The 21344-nt window shown below is 47.9% G+C and overlaps 1 protein-coding gene across 8 annotated transcripts in view; it reads right to left on the reverse strand.

Annotated features, from left to right (window-relative positions):
• Positions 1 to 1920: 1920 nt before the first annotated feature.
• MARCHF8 (membrane associated ring-CH-type finger 8) overlaps positions 1921 to 21344 on the reverse strand; it is a 129591-nt gene continuing 110167 nt past the window's right edge. For 6 of the 8 annotated variants that reach the window (XM_004765871.3, XM_004765874.3, XM_004765873.3 and 3 more), the window contains 5 exons: positions 10973 to 11055; positions 9887 to 10726; positions 8292 to 8472; positions 6206 to 6353; positions 1921 to 5782 (listed from right to left, as the gene is read on the reverse strand). In XM_004765871.3, coding sequence (XP_004765928.1) covers positions 5478 to 5782; positions 6206 to 6353; positions 8292 to 8472; positions 9887 to 10726; positions 10973 to 11055 — 1557 coding nt within the window. In that variant the 3' untranslated portion in view covers positions 1921 to 5477. Of the gene's footprint in view, positions 5783 to 6205; positions 6354 to 8291; positions 8473 to 9886; positions 10727 to 10972; positions 11056 to 13498; positions 17876 to 21344 lie in introns of those variants that run through there. The other 2 variants (XM_013063148.2, XM_004765878.3) reach the window with 2 other exon arrangements.

The raw sequence follows: 21344 nt of genomic DNA on the forward strand, positions 1-21344 counted from the left end.
TGATTTAACGTAAAACATACCCAAAAAAACCCAAGAGAAATGGCCAAGGCATGGAAATTCACTCAAGCAGACACATACAGTAAACAAAAGACGCTCAATCTCATTTATCCAAGAATGCAAAGTAAAATATCAATGATAAGAGAGAAGACAATCATTTTAGTAGCAATTTAAAAAATACCTCCATGATACAATGTAAGGAGAGACCAATTTTTTTAAGTGAGCCATTCTGGGGGGTGCTTTTGGAACTTAAGTACCTTTACCCTTTTCTGTCCTTCTAGGAATTTGTCTTTCAAACCACTCCCCACCGCCACACACACATGTGCGTGCACATACAAAGATAAATGTCATGGATGTGGACTTCAGCCTTGTTTCTAATATCAAAATTCAATTAAACATCCTTATCATTGCAGTCATGTGACTGCCGTAAGCAACACGCATTTCCCAGATCTTTCAGACACGTGGAGATTATGTGACGCCTCTACCGCCTGACTATGGCCCAGACCCCTGCCTTCCTGGGACCCAGTGCTGGGCTCCTGCTCAAGGCCTTTCCCTGAAAAGGGGCTGTTTGATGTTCTGCCTTTTTTTTTTTTTTTTTTTAAACCCATGCTGACCACATTGCTTGTTGCATGCCTGCCCCTCCCCTCGGAATGATTAGTCAGACATTTCATCTTTTCCAAAGGGACCAGCCACTCCTGGTCATCTAGGTAGTTCTACTACCTAGCACCAGGCTCACCCTCCTCCCACCAGCCTGACACCCCAAATGATGAGCAGTAAGTATGTCACTATGCCACTGAATGGGGCTATAAGTCTGTTAAGGTTTCTTACAAAACAGGAGGCTGGCCTGCGTGTAGTCTGCCCCCCTGGAAATGTGCCAGGCCGCAGCCTCACCCCATCACTGTGGCTGCTGTTAAAGGGCAGAAAGGCCTGGGGACAGCAAGGTCAAGCCTGTGTGCAACAAGACGCCACTGGGCATCTCTTTGGCCACCCTCACCAAATTTGGTGGATCCCCAAAGCAGAGAGGCTCCCCTCGGGGAGCACCCCCCACCTCACCTTTTCACCCATGATTCCTCTTTCAGTTCCACTCTCCTCACCCCTCCAAACACTAGTCAAGCACTCCCTCCCTCCCATGGGCACATACCTGTTCAGCTCCTCCGTGGTCACTACCTCCTCCACAGGCCTCAGCAGCTCCCGAAGTCAGGCAAGGACACTTGGCAGAGTATCCTCCCGCTTAGTTCCCAAGTCTCCTGGCAGTCACTCCATTACCCTTAACTGGTGACGATTCTCTGGGCTCACCTAGAGAACAGTACGTACAGGGCAATCCTGGCCTCCGTTTTCAACTTGGGCACACAGATAAAGGCAGGTGCCTGCCCTCGGCACACACAGCCCTGTCAACGGTTTTCAGTCTCAAGGCAGAAGGACCTATGACACCACCATGACTCAGGGAGGCCCCATCAGAGACTGGGAGATACAGCCAGGCTGAGCTATGGCCAGAACCTCCCTGATTCTCCTATTCAGCAAGGCGCTGGCTCAGTAAGTTTTCCAACAGACAAGGGGAATTAGGCAATAATCACCTGCTCCATGGTCCCATCGCCAGACACACCCTGAACTTGAATCTGGCTTCTCGCAGGGCACAGAGTCCAAGTAGAGCCTGGATGTTTGAAGCAAGCACAGCTGTGTGAGCTACTTCTGTCTTCACTCCCGTGCCCGCACACTCTCCGGAACCCAACCCCTCCCCACCAACCAACCACCAGTGTCTGGGGGAGCCATCCCCCCTGCCTAGGAAAACAGATACCTCCAGAGGTTGCATGATTTTCTTCCCCAACGTGCAAGTCAGAGGACCAGGGAAAGGGGAGTGAGAACCACTGCAATGCCCGCCGACGTTCCCAGCCTTCTTGCAGGAAAACACTTGCATGGCAAAAATCCCTTTGTAAAGAGATGCTTTATTGCTGCAATTAGACCCCCATGTATAACACAAACAAGCCCCCTAGAGAATGATTCAAGTAATACTGAGAAACAGTGAACATACACAAAAGGATACAAAATCAGACATTCAGATAACTAGAAACTTCACAAGTTAAGAAAATCTTCCAATGTGAAGTGTCTTTTAGAAACTACACCACACATGCCAGTGTAAATTTGGTTTTTATTAACAATCAGCTTTCTATAAACATTGCCTGTAAATAGGTGAAGAGCTGCACAACTTAATTATGTCCAAAACAAAGATAAATGCTTTTACTTCCCTGTGTTCCCGTCCTTCCTTGGGCTGGAGAGGGAAGCTGCATATTTCAAATCAGATTCAAAAGGGAAAGTATTCAGAAAGTGTCTTTGCTTCGGGCCAAATGCACAGCATCACGGCTCCTGGCCCTGTGGGTTCCCAGGGCCCCTCCAGCCCTGCAGCCAACCCACTGGGCAGCAGCAGCAGCCCCAGCTGTGCAGGCCCTACCTGAGGCTCTGGAACTGGCCCACTGCCTGTGGCCTGCATGTCTGCAATCAGGTGGGGCACACCAGCAAGGCTGAAGAGCAGACCCATAAGACTGAAAAGAGTGGAATGAGGCAGACAAGGAGGAGATGGAAGAGGCCTTTGATAGTTTCTAGAATTTCTTAAAATCCACTCTGGCGCAAAAACTAAGTTCCTGCTGGCAGCCAAAGTTGGAAGTGCTCAGGCCAACTTTTGAGGGAACCGAGGCCAAATCAGAGAGGGCTGACTGGCAACACCCAGGAAGCCACTTCCTTCTCCTCCTGGCCTGGCCCCCCAAGTACCAGCCTCCAGGCCCTGAGACCACCAGCTCATCCCACATTTCTGGTTCAGCCAACTGTTGTCCGCCCACCAAAGCCAGGTGCAGAATAAGGGGAAACTGGGGAATAAATACCCCCCCCCTCAAAAAAACTCGAAGGCAAGGTGCTACGACTAAAGGAACCCCCGGCAGATCCGCTGTGCCCACTAGATGGCAGCAGAGCACCACCTTTCCAGAGCTTGGGCCTCCAGGGTCCATCTCTGGGGGTTAGTGATTAGAGCAGAGACTGAGAATGGAGTCAGAGGTGCTCAACTAGAACCTACGAGAAAAGAAAAAGGCAAGGGAGCATGTGTGTGCCATCCCAGGTGAGGAAAGAAAGATGTGGGATGGACTGTCCCCAGGCAGAAGGCTTTTTTTTAGGATCTTGGTGGAGGTGATGAGATGGTATTAGGCCTTCCTGAAATGAAGTGAGGGTTTCACATGAGAATTTGGTCAGGCACGGGAGCAACACAGCAGTCATGGGTTATAAAGGCACCTCTGCCATAGGGGGTGCCAGCCATGACAGGTGGGCTGCCCAGAGGCTGTCCCTACCTAAGCACACCTTCCTCTCTGCGAGAAATCTAGTGACTTTCAAGTTCAGTGCAAGGGGTTCCATCAGGGACAGGAGAAGGAATCCCACTTAAAAATCAATCCCAGTCTTCACAGGACTGCTCATCTGCTGTAAGAGGGCAGGGACAAGGGGCCTTCCCTGGGCAGCTCCTAAGGGGCACAGGTAGGGCCAGCCCAGGACTCAGCTCCCCTGAGTGGAGATACTGTGTAGCTACCGGCCCTCCCCAGGCTGAGACGGGGTGTGGGTAATTGCACTTTGGGGCACAGTGAACACGGGCACGGACTGGACGCGGCCTGGGAGGCGGAGAGAGCGAGCAGGCTGACCTATTTTTCAGGGGATGGCCGGAGGAAGGCCACAATGGGCAGCTCCTTAGACCAGGGTCCGTGATGCCAACAAATGACACACAGGATGGGAAGAGAGGCAGGACAAAGCTACCCTCCCCCAGAGCTTAGTTGCACTTCAGCCTCCTCCAGGCTTTCAAAACAAACCAGAGCACTTCCACTCTGAAAGGCAAAGGGATCGTCTTGTGTTTGCTTCATCCTCTTAGCAGGACAGCAGAGTCAGCTAAGGTTCAGGGGACTGAGGGCAGGACCCCTGGGCACCCTTCCCCTCAGAGGAGGCTTACACATGCAGAGTCGCCTGGAAAGTAAGTACCCGGGCACGCTTGTGTTACACTGCAGACCCTCCTGGCCTGTTTTCCTGGAGTTGACTCCTATTTTCCTGGTGAAGTAAAACTCATTTTTTAAAAACAGAATTTTAAGCAGACTTTTTAAAGGGACAAAGGCCATTTGATGGTAGTGATTTTGGTTTTGTCTTATGAAAATGGTACAGGAAATAATCCCTGATGACAGAACGAACTGATCACAAGAATCCTCTCTGTGCAGTCCAGTTAAGGCGATAAATGGGTAGAGGTATGGCTGGGGGCAGTGACCATGGGCCATGGCAGTTTGCTGCTCACTCCTGGCCTTCGTCCCAGAGCCAGCCCGTCTGTCTCTCTGCCTGGGCCAGCGATCCACAGAATCTCCCCCGAAGCAGAAGCCGTCCAAGGTGGCAGGCACCCAAGGAGCACCCCCTGGGGCCGTGCCCCAGACCAGGGCAGTGCACACTTACTCATTCAGTGAAGCCTCACAAACTGGAGAGGTTTGTCTGGAAAGGAGTCGTTTCTAAATATTCAGTTTTGTTCTAATTACTCACTTGCTTCCTTTCGTTTAGATCTCACAAAACCTTCTTTTTCAAAGTTGACCAAAAAGAAATGTTTGGGGAAGGCCAGTGACATAAACACTTGTCATAAAATAGGCTTGAAACCACAAGAATTAGGCTCAAATTGCCATGCGGCATCCACTAATTCCCATGAAATGTCAGGAAAATGCCTCCAATCTGTTTGTCCTTGCTTTAGAGCCACAAGTCCCTTTTATGGACACAGAGTAGATGTCAGGTTTCTTAGAATATATAAGGCAAAGAGGGTTTTAGATCTATTATAATGTAAAAGAGATAATGAAAGGAAGGCTTCTAAATGAGATGTTCTTTTAAATGTCAATCCCACTGGGCACACATATTACAAAATAAAGATTCTCTTTTTGTAAAGTGCTGTTTGCTTAGTGAATCACTCGCCACCATGCAGAGAGCACTACAGCCCCGTCTGCTCAGGAAAACGGTCAGTGGCAGCCCTGGCAGAGGGGCTCAGCTCCCCACGCTCTTCTCAGGGAGGAGGGAAATCCTCTCATCATGGCTAGACATTCCCAAACACTCTGTGCCCGGGTAGGGACTGCTGCCAACCGGGAGAGGCCAGGCTTCGAGGCCAGGGTGCCACCCTGCTCCTGCTCTTCCCTTGGGTTTGGCATTTTATTCTCTCATTCTGCTCACGGGCCAGAACAGCCAGCAACCCATCATAGAGCATCACAGGGACCTCCCTTCCCATGCAAATGCTGGCAGAAGTGGAACCCGGCCATGCACAGCCAACGTGAGGGCTTTCCAGAAGATTCACTAAGGAGGGTTTAGAAAAAGAGAAGCCATTAAAACAGTCACCTGCCCGGTCTATGCTATTAAAGGACATAAGAAAAGGTACACAATTGGCAGTAAACAATTTCCTTCAGCTGTTCTTCGATGCCTAGGAAAACTACTCCTCCACAAAATCAGACATGAATGATTTCTGTTCCAGTGTCTTCAGGTTCTGTCCAACAAGAAGAGTTTGTGTCAGAATGACAGATTCCACGTCCATCTTTATTTTCAAAGTTGGCTTCTGCTAGCGCAGACTTTTCAAAAATATTCTTTTTGCTTGTTTCTGGACAGTTCTGAACATAGATTACTCTGTTATAAGCCTTGAGTCTCTTCCATAATTGCACGTACACTTTGCACTGAACGTACATAAAAAGAAGTCCGCCGGTAAAGCCGATGGCCACAACCACCAGTTTAGTCCAAAAGGGCCACTCTAGGATTCCTGGAAGGGGAAAAACCTGGTTAGCCTATCCACAGACTAATTTAAGACCTGAAGTAAATAAAACACAACTTCTGACCTTCACATAACCAATGGAATCTTTACTCATCAAATCCTGTTTCATCTTAAGTGGGGAGGCAGAGGGTGTCCATTCTCTTATCCTGCTGCTCTTCCAGGAGACTCTCTCTTTCTCTTCTCCCTGATTGATCTCTTCTGACTGGGTTTTTAAAGAAGTGCTCACCACAGCAAGAGAAACATCCAAAAAGGATGCTTGGTGCCTCTTAACTGATGCCCCCACTCCAGAATTCCAGATATTTGAAGCCTGACTTAAAAACCGATCTGGAACGATGCCCCAATCCTAGAACCCCTGTGTGTTATCCAGGATGTCTACGCTGCCCTCATCTTTCACCCTGAGCACATACATACCTGTTGCCTGTCCGTGTTTGATCTCCTCGGTGGTACGGTCAATGAGCACATACAAGGACCAGACCACGCAGGTGATGGCGATGACATGGAACGTCACCGAGCACATGATCTTCCTGCGCTCACTGGCCGTCATCTGCAACCTCTCCCACTGGAAAGACCACACACAGAGCATGAGGTGCAGGACCCCAATGGAAAGGGCAACAATGGGGGTGAGAGCATTGTAGATGGGTAAGATTGGCTTTTTTGCCCCTCCCCTTTCCCCAGACTTCATGAATTTTCCCAAATACCAAACGTCATTCTCCTTAAACCAACCAGGTACCAGGCACTGGTATTCTGTCGACAGCCAACTTTTCATGCAATGAAAAGAAGCTGGGATCAAGATGAGCTATGAACCATAACCAGGTATCAATCCTCCTGTCTGCTTATTCTTGCAGGCAGACAGCCCATGGCTAGCTGAAGGCCTCTATGGTTTCAATCCTGATGAAAACAGCATGTTGGCCCCCGACCCAGGTGGCACACACGAGACCTCCCTGCCTCGCTGACTGGTGTGGGCAAGGGGAGGAGGGCTGATGACACCACGACACACTAGCAGATGGGTCACACTACATCGTGAAGGTGATGGCGGGAGGCGCTCACTCTTTGGTCCTTTGCTACTTTGGCAGCAACAGCTTGAAACCGATGCTAAGAGTTCCTGGTATAAGCAGGCTCTGCCAGTCCCATCTCCTCTAGGAGCTCATTAACTTACTCCAAAGAGCCAGATTTTCTTTTTCATTTACTGCTTTCCAAATCAGAAGAAAACACAAGGGTAGAGAAAAAGAACAAAGTGTGAACACTCTACATATCCTTGGCCAGCCCTAGTCATTGCATCTCTCCAGAGAGATCTGTGCAGGACAAGCTGAGAACAGAGTCTCATGGATTATCTACATCGGTCAAAGTGCTACAGGCCCACTTGAGAGGCCAGCGCAGAGTAGGTACCCAATAAATCACATGGTCTCCATGGGGCAAAACATTCTTCAAGTAGTTTACATCTGCCTTCTCCAAAAGCGTGAATGCTTTCTGCTATGGTTTTATATAGTATCTTCTTTTGGCTTTCCTCCTAAAATCCCTCCTGCTCCCTGATCTCCTACTATTTCCTAAGATACACTCAGTCCAAGCCTTCCACACTGCCCCGCAATGCTCACACACACTGTTTTGGTGTATGCTTCTCTACACAACCGGACCTCTCTAAACTCCTTTCACTTAACTCCAAATCCTACTGATCCTTCAGAAACGGCTTTAACACCCAAACATTCTGTGACACAACCTCCATTCCACCTCCCCAAGGCTCCAGCCTATAGCCTGTACTTCCTCCTCTGAATGTCTGACATGCTCTGTGCCACTTAATCTAGACTTCACTTGGCTAAGTCATGTGTTGTGATTTGACTGTGTGATTGTCCTCGAATACACATTCCAAAATCCTGAGATAAGAACAAGTCTTACTCTTCCAAATAAAACCTCACGTGCTGGGCATATAAACAAACACATTAAACCATTTTCACAGGAGGCACAAGTCAAACGAGGCTCCGTGCAGAGGGAGCCATGACATGGGGCCCAGAGAGAGTCGCGTTGCCCCTAAGGCCTGCGGTTCCTTTCTTTTCCCACCCACCCTCCCCTTACTGACTGGCAAATACTTATCACAGGTACCGAACAAGTAACTATGTGCTCTGCACAGAAGAGAGATACTAATGTTTAGTAATATACAGTCCTAATCAGAGACAAGACACGAACAGTTAATACATATAAAATTAAATGCTAAGATGTCACAAAACAGTCTGTGATCAATGGCCACATGACTGACACAGACAAGAAAGCAGTCTTAGTTTGACGGAAAAACACGTTAGGACCGAAGGGTTAGAAAGAGCTTCTTCCCCAGAGGAAGGAGCAGGAAAGAAGAGCTGGAAAGGATGACGCCCGTAGCAGGAATGCACGCGCCAGCACCCACTTCCGACAGAGGAGTCCAAGGCTTCGCCCCCGCCGAGGTGCTGACTCTGCCCGGGCCCTCATTTCAGTGAGGCAAGGGCACCTCCAAAGGTGTCCTGCCGTGTACCTTTCTCAGAGGCTTCAGCTTGACCTCCATGATGAACTCGTACTTGCAGAGCTCACAGCAGCGCGTGTCCGAGCTCTTGATCCACTGCTGCAGGCACGTCTGATGCACGAAGTGCAGGCTCCCCGTGCAGCGGCAGGGGGTGATCAGAGGGCTCTCGTCGTCCCCCTCACAGTGGCAGATCCTGCGGGGAGAGGAGAGCCAGGCGTTACCAGGAGACCCGCGTGCCAGAGAAGAGGACGCTCCAGGGGAGGGTTGGTCCCCTAGTGAAAACTTTCAACAACAAACATCACAGAAAGGACCACAGGCACAAAACACACAAACACGGATGTGGACAGTGACTACAAACTAGAAACTTCTAGCTTACTGCACCAATATGGAAAGTCTGGATGGCATTTGGCATCAGAGAGGGAAAAACAATATAAAAAATGACAAAGCAGTCATTTTTGGTAAGATTTAAGAACTTCACCGAAAGCCAAATTTAAGGCAACATGGAAGCATCCTTCACAACATGTTAAAACAATTAGAAGAAAAATTTCCATGTAAAATGGAACCAGCACTCTACTTTCCAAAAATACCAATGACTTAAAAAGATGATGAATTTGTTTTTTGACGGTAATCACAGACGTCACCTTCGCACACCACACTCCCACAGACAGTATACAGCAAAAACACAGGACCTCTCCTGGACCTATAAACCCCATTAGAAGGTGCCATTTCTTTTTTGAAGACACAAGAATTTAAAATCATTTTTGAGGACGTGAGAATTTTAAATCATTCATGATTTCTAAGAGTACATGCAAGAGGACATAGCACTAACCTCAAGGAACTTAAGAGACTTTTGAGACACAGAAGGGTCTGTTCCAGCTGCTGAAGAACAGGTAGGGATACCTGGCCTGACAGGAGCTGGGCCCCAGCCCTGGCCATGCTCGCAGCTCTCTGTTTCTGTGAGAGGAGTTTCTGATCCAACTGTTAGAAATGGTAACAGCTGGCCCAGAAGGGGCGCCCAAGGAAAGGTTGGAAGAGGGAAAGCATGAGCGTGGTAACCAAAAGCAGATTCTTAAAGATTCTAGAGGCCAGACAAGGATGCGGCACACAGGAAGACAAAGGTGGGAAGTGGAAGCAGGACCCAGGCAGAGGTGGCCACATCCGAGTTAAAAAGAAGGAAGGAAGGTACTGCAGAAGGCTGGCCTCTTCCCATTCACACTGTGTTGCAATTGGAACAAAGGGTAAAAATGAGGTTGGAAGGGGCAGCCAGTGCTTAACAACTAGATCCTCGAGCTGGCAAACTGGAAATAACTATTTTCTCTCTTCCTTAAGCAAAGTCTACTTATTTTTGGTTGAGAAGAGTCAGCTTGGCCTTTAATATGTGTAGCTTCTTCCTCTTTTGTCATCTGTGAAACTATTTGGGACCCAGCTCATAAAAATGTGTCAAATGACACCAATACTCCACTCTTCTGGAGGAAGCTATCAACCCACAATCGTCTACCTACCGCCCATAACTTCATTTTCCTGAAACTTCACATATTAAAGCAAGATGAGGCCACTGAGGTATGGGGAGCAGAGCTGGCCAGAACACTGGTTCTTGGCAAACCAACCTGCAGGCATCCCCTGACGTGGACACAGGAGAGATGGGGGGGCATTTTTCAGAGGGGGGAGAAGGACAATCCAGGTCACTGTCCTTCTCCACTGAGCAGAGGGGCGCCCGCAGGACCTTGCTCTTCCATTTTGCAGATGTGCTGTCCTCAAAGACATCGTCGTCTCCCATTTCATCAGAGTAGAAGCCCGTGCTCCCTGCCAGCCCGCTAGAGGACTTGGTGGTGTGCAGGTGGGCGGCACGGCTCTCCAACTCCTGGAACCTGTGCAGGCTGCTGGCACTCGAGCCGTGTGAGAGCGAGAACAGGTACTGGAGCAGTCGCCGGCCCCGGGACACAGCATCGCCATCCGCTTTCTCTTCCAAAAGAGGGACATGCATGCCCCCCTTGCCAGCGTCCACCTCTGAGGCAGTTGACCGATGGGCCGAAAGGGAGGAAACACAAGAATGTTTGGAATTGCCAAGAGGTTTGTGATGCAGTGCTCTTTTTCCCTTCTGATGGAACCTGTTAATTCTCAGACCCGGATCTGGAGGGAGGATCAATTTCCCTTCGGAGCAAGTTCTCTCCACGTAGTCAAAACTTTCCACAGTATCCTGGGCCTTCTCACCCACATCGTTTAGGGATTTTGAGAACTTTAGCGTTCTTCTGGCTTTGGTATTGTCAGCAGGCTTCAAGGCCTGGGCCCATTCGGAACCACAGGAATTTCTCTTAGACAATGTGTCTTTACAGATAACTGTCACAGTGAGCCCTTGTGTCAGAGAACTCGGGCCTGGAGGAGCTTTCAAGACAACAGCAGACTGCACGGGACTGTGGTGACAACACTCAGAACACACTGCCCTGGAACTGCATGCAGAGAACAGTGGAATAAAAGCACAGAAAGTAAAAACAATCTTAAAGGAGAACAGACATCGAAGGGAAGAAATGAGACTTGGGTGGGAACCTGGGGAGCAAACAGCACAGAAAACTGAGCCAGCTGTTTACAGCAAAGGTATACTGACCGAGCAAATGGAAAATCGAGAACCTGCAGACACTAATGCTTATTTCCGGGATGTCACATGAACCACTCCAGCATGTGAAGCAGAGTGTTACCTGCAGATGTCCTGATTGGACGGCGTGACAGAAGAGCGAGGGAAGGTGGACACCGGAGCCGACGCCAACGAAGAACCCCCAGCCTGCAACGACACACCCCCGGTCAATTTCAGAGGAAAGAGCAAAGGGGACGGTGAACACCACCTCCTTCTGGAGGGCAATGGACAGAGAATCTAAGAACACCTGCTATTTCCAACTGCTTGCTGAGTAATACATATTTAAGGTCCTGATGTGCGGAGGTGAGACAAATCAAACAGGACTCTTTTGTTCTGTGTGGGTTAAAGCGTAGCCAAGAACTATCTGAGACTCTAAAGCGGCAACACCAACCTCCTGCAGATTCAGTGATCCTTATTTACTGAACATCTAAATTTAATTAGTTCATACATAGTCAAGATATCAAGTACTAGACAGGGGGGCGATGTCTGGCTGGCTCAGTTGGAAGAGCGTGCAACTCTTGATCTCAGGGTCGGGTCCTCTAAGTTCAAGCCCCACACCAGAAGCCTACAAGAAGGAAAGAAGGAAGGAAGGAAGGAAGGAAGGGGAAGGGGAAGGGAAGGGAAAGGAGGAAGGGAGAAAGGAGGAAACCAAGTATGAGACGGTATGTGCAAATGCAAAAGAAATATGAGGGGCCATCTCTGCCAGCGCTTACCTTCCCCACCTGGCACTCTTTAACCTGGTTCCGGGGGTAATCCTAATCAGGGTGGCTGATTACTACTACTACTCACCTCACACTGGGTCCAGGAAACCTTGCTACCCACCGGATCTCTTTACACAGAAGGGAAACTAGTTGATCACAGGGCCATCAATCCGTAACTCAACCTGGGGCCCAGGATGGGGGTGAGCACAGAAGGTTCCCCAGAGTTCTAATCATGGGATTGGGAGTTAAGAAAAAGAACCAAGAAAATTTAAATTTGAAAGAATGTGTCACGACCTAGAGCAAGGGCCCTGAGGGTTGATAAACAAGCCAAAATGAGAAAGGAGCTCTAGGAGGGTGAAGGAGCACCACAGTGGAAAGAAACAGGAAGAGTGTACCTGAGCCTCCCTCTGCAGACTCCTTGCTAATAAGCCTTCTCTAGAGCACATTCCTGAGTTCCCACGGCCCTCGGAGCACCCTGTGCATTCACATAAATGCATTCCTCCCTCCTAACACAGTCACCCTATCTGCCCCATACAACGTGAACAGCCGCATGAAATCAGTACTAAGAGCAAGCCCACATTACCTCCCTACCTTCCCCACCCTACCTTCCCCAGGCCTCCCCAAGTGGCCTTCGGCCTTTCTCCTTCATTCGAGGGAGCCCCACAATTCCCCCGCTGAGGAAAACACCCCAGTCTCACTAAGCGCCATCCCCCAGGGCCACACCCTCATCCTGGCACTGAAGCTACAGGACCCCTGCCATGGACCAGCCACCAAGCCAGCAGCACCACTGTCCAGAAGCTCTCTCCATCGGCCCTCCCCAGTAAATGCACCCACGTCGAGAGAGGGCCAGGCCCGGCAGTCAGATTGAGGGCTTCAGTGGACCACTCTTCCCGTTCCCCAGCAGAAGAACTAAACATCACTTTAAATCCAGCTCAACCTGAAACTTGGCCCAAGAAGTTACATGATATCACACTGCATGTGTGTGCTAAAACCATGCAGTAGTACTCAACTAGCACAGCTGCTGAGTCACTAAAGAACCTACATGTTCTAACTGAATGTGGAAAATATTCAGTGTCCTGGGAAGAGGCAGGTCTCAGATGGGAAGCTGAAATCAAAAGAAAATGGCTTCTCACTCCTGTCCTGAGTTCAAGTGACCCAGGTCAAAAAGGGAAGTCTGGGGTTGTGAGAGCATCATCACGGGCCCCAAAACAAGGGAGTGCTTGGAGGCAGGAGGGAAGAGCCTCAGGGCAGAACAAAGCCTGCACTGAGGAAGCAGGGAGATGATCCACACCCACAGCAGGAGCTGGGATCACTTCCCCATGGATTCCATGTCTCAGGCGGACCCCTGGGAACCCGCACAGTCACCTGTGTACTTGCAGCAAAGCATCATGCCTGTGAATTGGTGGCAGCAGTCCTAAGTCCATGATCTGCTTATTCAGGAAAAAGGAATAGTCTCAGCATCCCCTCTCTGTGTCCCTGTCCTCATTTCATGCTATCTAATCCCACAAAAATACCACGAGACACCTTCAACAGGTAATGTCCAAGCCTCAACAAGCCTCCCAGTTATAGAGAAAAATTTTCTCTTCTCATTAGATCACGAGGTTTCAAGAAAATTTTAAAAATCTATTTTCTGTTGTTTGATATAAACACAAACCAACAAGGGCACCTGGGTGTCTCAGTAAAGCATCTGCCTTCAGCTCAGGTCATGATCCCAGGGTCCTGGGATCAAATTCCACATGGGGCTCCCTGCTTAGCAGGGAGTCTGTATCTCCTTCTATCCCACCCCCCCCCCCGCTCATATCTCTCTCTCTCCCATTATCTCAATAAATGAAATCTTTATAAATAAATAAATGCAGACAGACAGACACACAAACCAAGAAATTTCTTACCCTGGCAGACTCCTTCTCCAATAAGAATGAGAAAACAAGCAAGATTTGTGGGGCCATCACAGATCTCATAAGAGGCTCCTGCTGTTTCCAGTTAAAGAGGAGCCCATGTTGAAGTTCAGGACCAGTCTACATGTCAAATGATCACCAAAGCACAGCATGAACAATTTTAAAGAGCTTAACTTGCTGCTGGTACCAAGTTGAGTAAAATCTATCAACCTACCGATGAGGATTTAAAAGACTGGATTGATCGTTAACAGCAAGAACAAAATGTAGCCTAGATATACAGTTCAAATACAGTGCCAGGGTCCAACTGGGGAGGTCAAGATAGGTCAGGGAACACTAGGCCCCTCTCAGAGGCCTGAAGCACTAAACAGCTCTCCCGCTCATCCTGAGGAGAGCAGCCGGGTGGCATGGGGGAGGCTATGAGTCAGCAGGTAGTTGCCTTAAGCAGTCTGCCTTAAGGGAAAAGGAGAGAACCCTCTCTCTTCTACAAGATCAGACCACACAGGAATGTTGCTGATAAAAGTAAGTGTAAATGTTCATAATGAGAACATTCCCATGTGTCGAAAGAACTAAAGCCCTGTGTTCCAGAAGCTCTTCGTTGGTTCTCAAACAAGAGATTTTCTGGTCCTGTAAAGGAATGTAAAGCAATCTCAATACAAAAAAATTTTCGTAAAAATCCCCTCTTCTTAAGATGTCGTAATCAATTATGCAAACAAATCTCTGGATTGCATCTAGGCCTAAACCCAGTTGATTGTATTTCTTAGGAATGACAATTTTAGACAATCGTCAGTACTCAAGTCACTTGAGGGTCGTCCTTCCTATCAGACTCGTTATTTTAAATTCTTTTACTAACGCTGCCAAAAACAACCAAAGGAAAACTTTCCATACAGCTTTAGTAGAAGCTGGCATTTCCTTTTGCGAGAGCTTGCTGCCACAGAACGGGCTATCATGACAGACTCATGAAGTAATTTCTCCGTTCATGCCGGGAACTTAACAATTTCACATCAGAGGGACTTTCTCACTGCAGGACACCAGCCGGACCTTCCCCAGCTCTCACCTTGCATCATGTCCTTTCCCTGCTCCTTCCAGTAGGTTACTTCCCAACCTCCCTCTCTCTACCAACCGTTCCCTCCTTCTCTGCTGTAAACCCTCAGTGGGTCTTCTTTTCCTTTACTGACAAAGCTACTTTTAAACATCTGGGGCTCAGGCCCCCAACAAAAGTGAATTCACCCATCTGATTTACATCAACAGGTATCAGGGCCACAAGAAATGGTCTGGTTGGGTTCATTTGCTTTTAAGCCAGGTGCAGTTTGAAGAACGACTGGATAAGGAGGGTAAGAGATAAGTGGGGCTCCTGTTTACAAGTAACCTCAAACTCAACAGAAAAAATGGGAAAGGAAAAGGATTTCCCAATTTAGATGGCTCTCCAAACACAAGATGCTTAGCCTCTCTTACAATGAGAACTACAAATTAAAACTACAATGAGATATACCATCAGCAACAACAAGAAAAAAGCCTGTTTTTTTCTTTTTATATCACCTGATACCTGTGTTGGCAAAATGTGGGAAAACATCCATCCTTCTACACTACTGGTGTGAAAGCAAACTGCTCAATTCCATAAGATGGCAATCTGGCAATTACTAAACTACAAATGCACATTCACTTTGCCCTGGCAACTCTTCTTTCAGAATTCATCCTCACACATATGCACAAACAGGTTTGCTCAGAAAGCACTGTTTGGGGGAGCAATCGCCTGGCATAACCCCAGTGCCCGTGGGCCCAGAGCTGACTGAGTCAATACACTGAGAGAAAGGAACACGAGGTGGTCATACAGCGAAGCAGTATGTTCTGCCCAGTGCTGGGGACACAGAGGGACAGGCAGAGGGGACAGCCATGCCCTGGGTGCTGGCCCATGCAAACTACTCATCAACAGAAGGGTGCACACTGCAAGGCTCCTAACAGCGGTTTCCTCTGAAACGTGGAAGGAGACCAGGGCCCCTGGGCACGAGGAACAAGGACTTCAGTGGAGATCCTTCCCAACCATTACACCCTTTTTACCATGAACACATATTTCCTAACCACAAATTCATTATTTAAATAACATGTGATCAAAAGTTTAAGAAGTAAAATAAAACTACAGAAGCATAGCCAACTGTACTGATTTTCCAACTCTGGAAAAGCCAGTGAACAAACTGAGTTAGTGAGTCATGAGCTACAATTTTTAAAAATGAAATAAAATAGAAGATGTCAGAATGCATCTGACATCCTAAGGATTAAGTCTCCTGGAGGAATTTGTTTTTCTTTCAGTTGTGTTTCTGAGTAAACGGAGTTTCAATGTAAAAAATGTTTTGTACCAACAATCATGGTCAAAATAATTTGGAAGTCACTACACTATTCTATTTCTACAAATACAAAACACCAAAAGAAGAAGAAGAAGAAGATGGCACAGTCTAGAGAGCAGGCGGCACCGCCGGCAGAGGTTTCAGAGGTGGGAGCTCTGGCTGTGCCCGAGAGGGAAGGCCTTTCCTCCACAAGGACAGCGTTTCCACCCAGATGACATTTCTAACGCTGGCTAACAAAGTGCCACCCACTTAGTGGCTTAAAACCACACCAACATTGAATCAGACACATAGTGTGATGGGGTCCTCTGCTCAGGGTCTCCCTCCGTTCTGGAGGCTCTGGGGAAGAACACACTTCCACATTCATTCAGCTCGGCGGCAGGATGTGGTTCCCTGCAGGACGTCAGTCGGGAGCCACCTGCCTTCCCCATGGATCCCTCCTCATTCACAGGTCCACTCTTACTTCCGGTCTCTCATGTCCTTTTCTAACAGCAGCCAGAGAAAGTGCTCTGCTTTTAAGAGCTCAAGGGATTCCATTCATTACAACACAATATCCTGGGAATGACGCCTCGTAGCATACAGGCGTCACAGAGGCACAGGGTCTGGGTGTCGGGGTGGGGCATTTTAGAAGCAGTGCTTACCAGGCTACCTGACACTCCCTCACTGCTCAGTACTTCCTAAACACTGCTGCCGTCCTCGCGCCCTCCCAAACTGGGAGATAATCATCTGGTCCTTATTGCCAGCTCAGCAGGCCTGCCTTCATATAAATAGAGCCAAATAAAGTCTAACTTGGTGTTTAGACACTGCAATACAGACTGCTGACTGCATTTCAGCAAACTTGCTGCTTAGTACAGAAGTTGCTCTGTGAAAACAAACGCTTCCTTATAAACAGAGCCCCTGGTTTTATATAGTTGTATTCAACTTCGAAAATGAGCTACAATTGAAGGAGAGGCCAGTTCTATGGCTGCTCTGATAAACCCATGTTGACTCTTGATGAAGGGCTGTGCCAAGAACAAGCTTTCACAATGGCAGTTAATTAAAACTGACCATTAAGAAAGTAAATATAGAATATATACAATATAGGATTCATGGAGGAGAGTGTACAATAAAACTACTGAATCCTCAAATGAGTTCCATTATAAATGACTCTCCTTATTGCCTAGCAAGTAGTGCTAACATTGAACTCTGTTCTATGGTGGCCTTTTAGAGACACAATCACAGGAATAATAATACATCCCCAGCACAACGAGGGCCACATATCACAGCACTGTTAGAGGCAAAGCAACAACTGAAGGGACTTTCTCATGGCTCATCTTCCAAAGTAGGCTTTCAGCTATTGCTGGGAACATTACAATTATAGCTGGTTTTCAATAAATTACATTGAAGGCAATGATTTCTGAGCAAAGATAGCTTCACATTCCCAGAAAATACAAGTGTAACCATAAAAAGATCCAAAATCATGGTGTTGGGTCACCCAGCACTGCACACCCCCTCGCTCTTCCTAGGGATGCTCCATGCCCCATCCAGTAGGACCAGCCGCTCCTTAGATTTCTCTTCAAAAGGGGCTTTTCACTGTCCTTGTAACCCCATTCTTTTCTTTCACAGCACTTGTGAAGGTTTACCAAAAGATCTTTCTGGAATAATATGCTGACTCAGAAGTCATGGTTTAGCCTAGCATAGTGCCTGGCACACAGTAGGTGTTCAAGAACACTTCTGAATGAATTAAACAAGTACACTCTGAAGTGACTGCCTGTTCATAGGTGTAAAACAGGTTCTCAAACATGTGGGTCTCATGAGGGACCCCTTTATGCTATCAAAAATCACTGAGTCTCCCAAAGAGCTTGTGTTTATGAGGGTTACATCAATCAATCTTTACTCTATCAGAAAACATTAAAACAAAAGGGGCTCCTGGGTGCTAAGTCAGTAAGTGTCCAACTCTTGATTTCAGCTCAAGTCATGACCTCCGGGTCGTGAGCCTGAGTCCCAAGTGTGGCTCCTTCCTGGGCATGGAGCCTGATTCAGAGTCACTCTTTCCTCTCTTTCTGCCCCTCCCTCTCCTCTCTCTTTCTAAAAAGAAAAGAGAACTTTAGGGCGCCTGGGTGGCTCAGTGGGTTAAGCCGCTGCCTTCGGCTCAGGTCATGATCTCAGGGTCCTGGGATCGAGTCCCGCATCGGGCTCTCTGCTCGGCAGGGAGCCTGCTTCCCTCTCTCTCTCTCTCTGCCTGCCTCTCCGACTACTTGTGATTTCTCTCTGTCAAATAAATAAATAAAATCTTAAAAAAAAAAAAAAAAAAAAAAAAAGAAAAGAGAACTTTAAAACTCAAGGCCACCAGCACATGTCCCACTAGTGCCAGAGAGAAGATGCCGTCTCACAGGCTACACAGCCCCGGGCAGCTCCTCTGTACACTCATGAGAGACTAAGAGCGAAAAAGGCAATTAAATAATATGCAGTTATGACACTGGTTTTAATCTTGCCCCTTTTCCCTGAGAAGATGCAGAACCAAGGGTTGAAAACCACTCGTCTAAAGCTTTAGCCAAAAATGAAACTGCAAGCAGTCAGAAGGAAAAAAAAAAATACATGAAAATATGGTCAATCTCTACAAAAGGTGAGCCACACAGCAAAACAGTGCCCGTGGCCCTCCGTCAGCATCCCAAGTGAGACCACATCGTGCTGGTGAGGCCACTCAGCTCCTCCACGTCACTTCCCTGCTCCTGCCACAGCAAAGTACGTATCTCATCCTTAGGACTGATGTTTTCTTCAATACAAATTAAGAAAGGTATAGTTTGGCCTATACTTAATCTGTAAGTCTGAGCAACCTAAGTCTGTCACTCATCAGCTCTGTCTTTAGAAACAGAGAAGCAGACACTGGTCTTGACAAAAATACCACAGCCCATGACCTCCCTCCTACGCCTGCATTTACATCTACACATGACATTCTACTATAACTCATTCCTATCTAACAGCAGTGATAACAAGAAAATATTCAAGACATCTGGGAAAGCCAATGCTTTCACTCAGATCTGCTTGCCAAACAATAGAACAGCGGTAATTTTGGGTGCTCTTTCAACAGGTCTGGTTGGACTTGTCCCCAGGAATATCTGATTAACCAGAGACACATAAGGCTCATGGTATCTGAATAAAATTATGCAGGAGCTCTAAAATATTCTACTAGGTACCAGCCTTTAGCAAATGTTAGAGCCTAGAAGGACTAACTGCCTGAGTGCAGAAAGGATAGGACCCATGCTCCAGTTTTCATGATGTATGTCTAGCTCACCTCACCACTACCATCTCCTTTTATGTGCTACCAACCATGAATTTGCTCGAAAAAATGGTGTCACCTGGACCAAGTCCAATTCTCAGGGTCAAATGAGAATGCTTCCCTCATGATAAACTAATGCCATGTCTATGTGCTACGAGAGGTTGGAGGAAAGTCTCTAGTCCGGCCCCTACAATGAGCCAGGCCTAAGCAAAATCCTGGTGCCTGAAAGAACTCCAGTGGGACTGAGTGAGTTCAAGCATTTCCAGGGAATTCCAACCTTCCTCTGAAGAATTTTAAGCCGAAGTACGGTTGTCCTCACTGGAATGCCCCCAGCCAACACGGTCAGCAGGCACCGTGCAACTGGGCAGTTAGGACAGTCTTCACTCCCGGTATACAGCTGCCTTTCATTTCTACCTATTGTTTTGGATTTCTCAAAGTTGTCACCACAACCAGTTTTCTACAGTTTAATCCCACCCTGGCTGGCTCCTTTTCACGTTTTACGGTTTTACGTCCTGCTTTAAGGAGCCCCTCCTCAGCCACACCTTTCCCAAGCAGCCCTTCTAAACTCCATTCCTTTCTTTCCCTACCTCAGCCCCTGTCTTTTACCTTCATAATAATTCTCTCCAGCTTTCCGCATTTTCTGGAGGTCTGCTTACTCATCTCCTCTGGCTGGTTCAGAGTTCGGAGCACAATGGTTGGCATAGAGTTAAGTTGTGAGACCAAATCTGACCTCACATAATCCTCAATACATGCTGCACTGGGCCCCCTCGTCTTGTCTATGTTACAGATGATAATACTTCACACCGGGGTGATGAGAGAGGCTTTAGGTGAGAGGCAACTGTGGTATGTTCCCCTGGACAGGGAAGCATATCACCTCAATCTGATGTGGCAGGCCTGCCACAAGCGGTCATCTGAGGCCACCCTGAGGCTCTGCTCAGTACCTCACTGCACTCCCTCCACCAGCTCAAGCTCCAAATGACCCTGGGAGTGATGGCCACTGAAGCCACACACCACACTCCTGCAGCAGAGAGACCCCATTGAGCCCTCCCCTCTCTCTACCACACAGCCTCCCAAATCCCCTTGTCTGTCAGTTCACAAAGGGCAGAATCAGGAGCAGTGGTGGGTGACAGGGCAGGTGTTTAGGTGACATACTGAAGAACACATTTTTTAATATCTTTGTTTTAATTTCACATCAGAGAACTAGCAAATCAAAAATGTGATTTCAGATACCACAGAGGGATAAAAACTCTCACAGCAAACAAGTTTAATTAGAGTAAGTCAGTTAAAAGAAAACAATGAAGCAAACACAGCAGCACAGGTAGTGCGTGGGGTGAGGGTGGGGTGTAGACGGCTCCTGCCTGGGGAACACTGCTGAACCACATAATCAAGGTCCCATCGGCAATGCAAAGGTCAAGGCCAGGCTGCATGGAGAGCTGCATTCAAGTGCCCCCCTTCCACAAGCATGCCTCCAGTGGGACTCATCACACCTCAACTTCTCTAGGCACTGAGTCAACAGAACAGATCTTTTCCCAGGGGGCAATTCTGCTGCTTCTTCAAAAAAATAATTAACAGGGGCACCTGAGTGGCTCAGTGGGTTAAAGCCTCTACCTTCAGCTCGGCTCATGATCCCAGGGTCCTGGGATCAAGCCCCACATCAGGCTCTCAGTGGTGAGCCTGCTTTCTACCCGTCCTGCCCACCACCTGCCTCTCTGCCTACTTGTGATCTTTGTCAAATAAATAAATAAATAAATAAATAAATAAATAAAGGCTTGGCCGCATATTGCTACAATATCATTACAAACTACAGTAAGTGATTCAAATGGATGAGTGTGCATGGGGCTGGGATCGGATCACCTCAGATCTGGCACATGAAAGTAGAGAGTTTGAATCTTATTCTAAATGCAGTAAGAACCCACTGAAGGCTTATATGAGAACCAGTGGGATTCTGTTTACCTGGTTGCTGGGGTGGAGGCTGATTTGGAAGGTTGCAAGAATGTAGGCAGATTCTTAGAAAGCTACTGCGGTAGTCCAGGGAACTTGGGCCCGGGATGTAGCGGTGACAATGGACAGAGCAGGGGGCTAGATGTCAAGGGTCTATCACAGCACTATGCACACATTCATCCAACAAACATGTACTGAGCTGCTCCCAAGCTACTGTCTATCCTTGGCTCTGAAGATTTATGCGTAAACAAAACACAATCTTAGCGTCATGGAACTTACTTGTGGGGCAAAGGGGCAAAAGAAA

The sequence above is a fragment of the Mustela putorius genome, unplaced genomic scaffold (genome assembly GCF_011764305.1).
Source record: "Mustela putorius furo isolate JIRA1106 unplaced genomic scaffold, ASM1176430v1.1 tig00003909_pilon_pilon_pilon, whole genome shotgun sequence".
In the NCBI taxonomy this organism is placed as follows: Eukaryota; Metazoa; Chordata; class Mammalia; order Carnivora; family Mustelidae; genus Mustela; species Mustela putorius.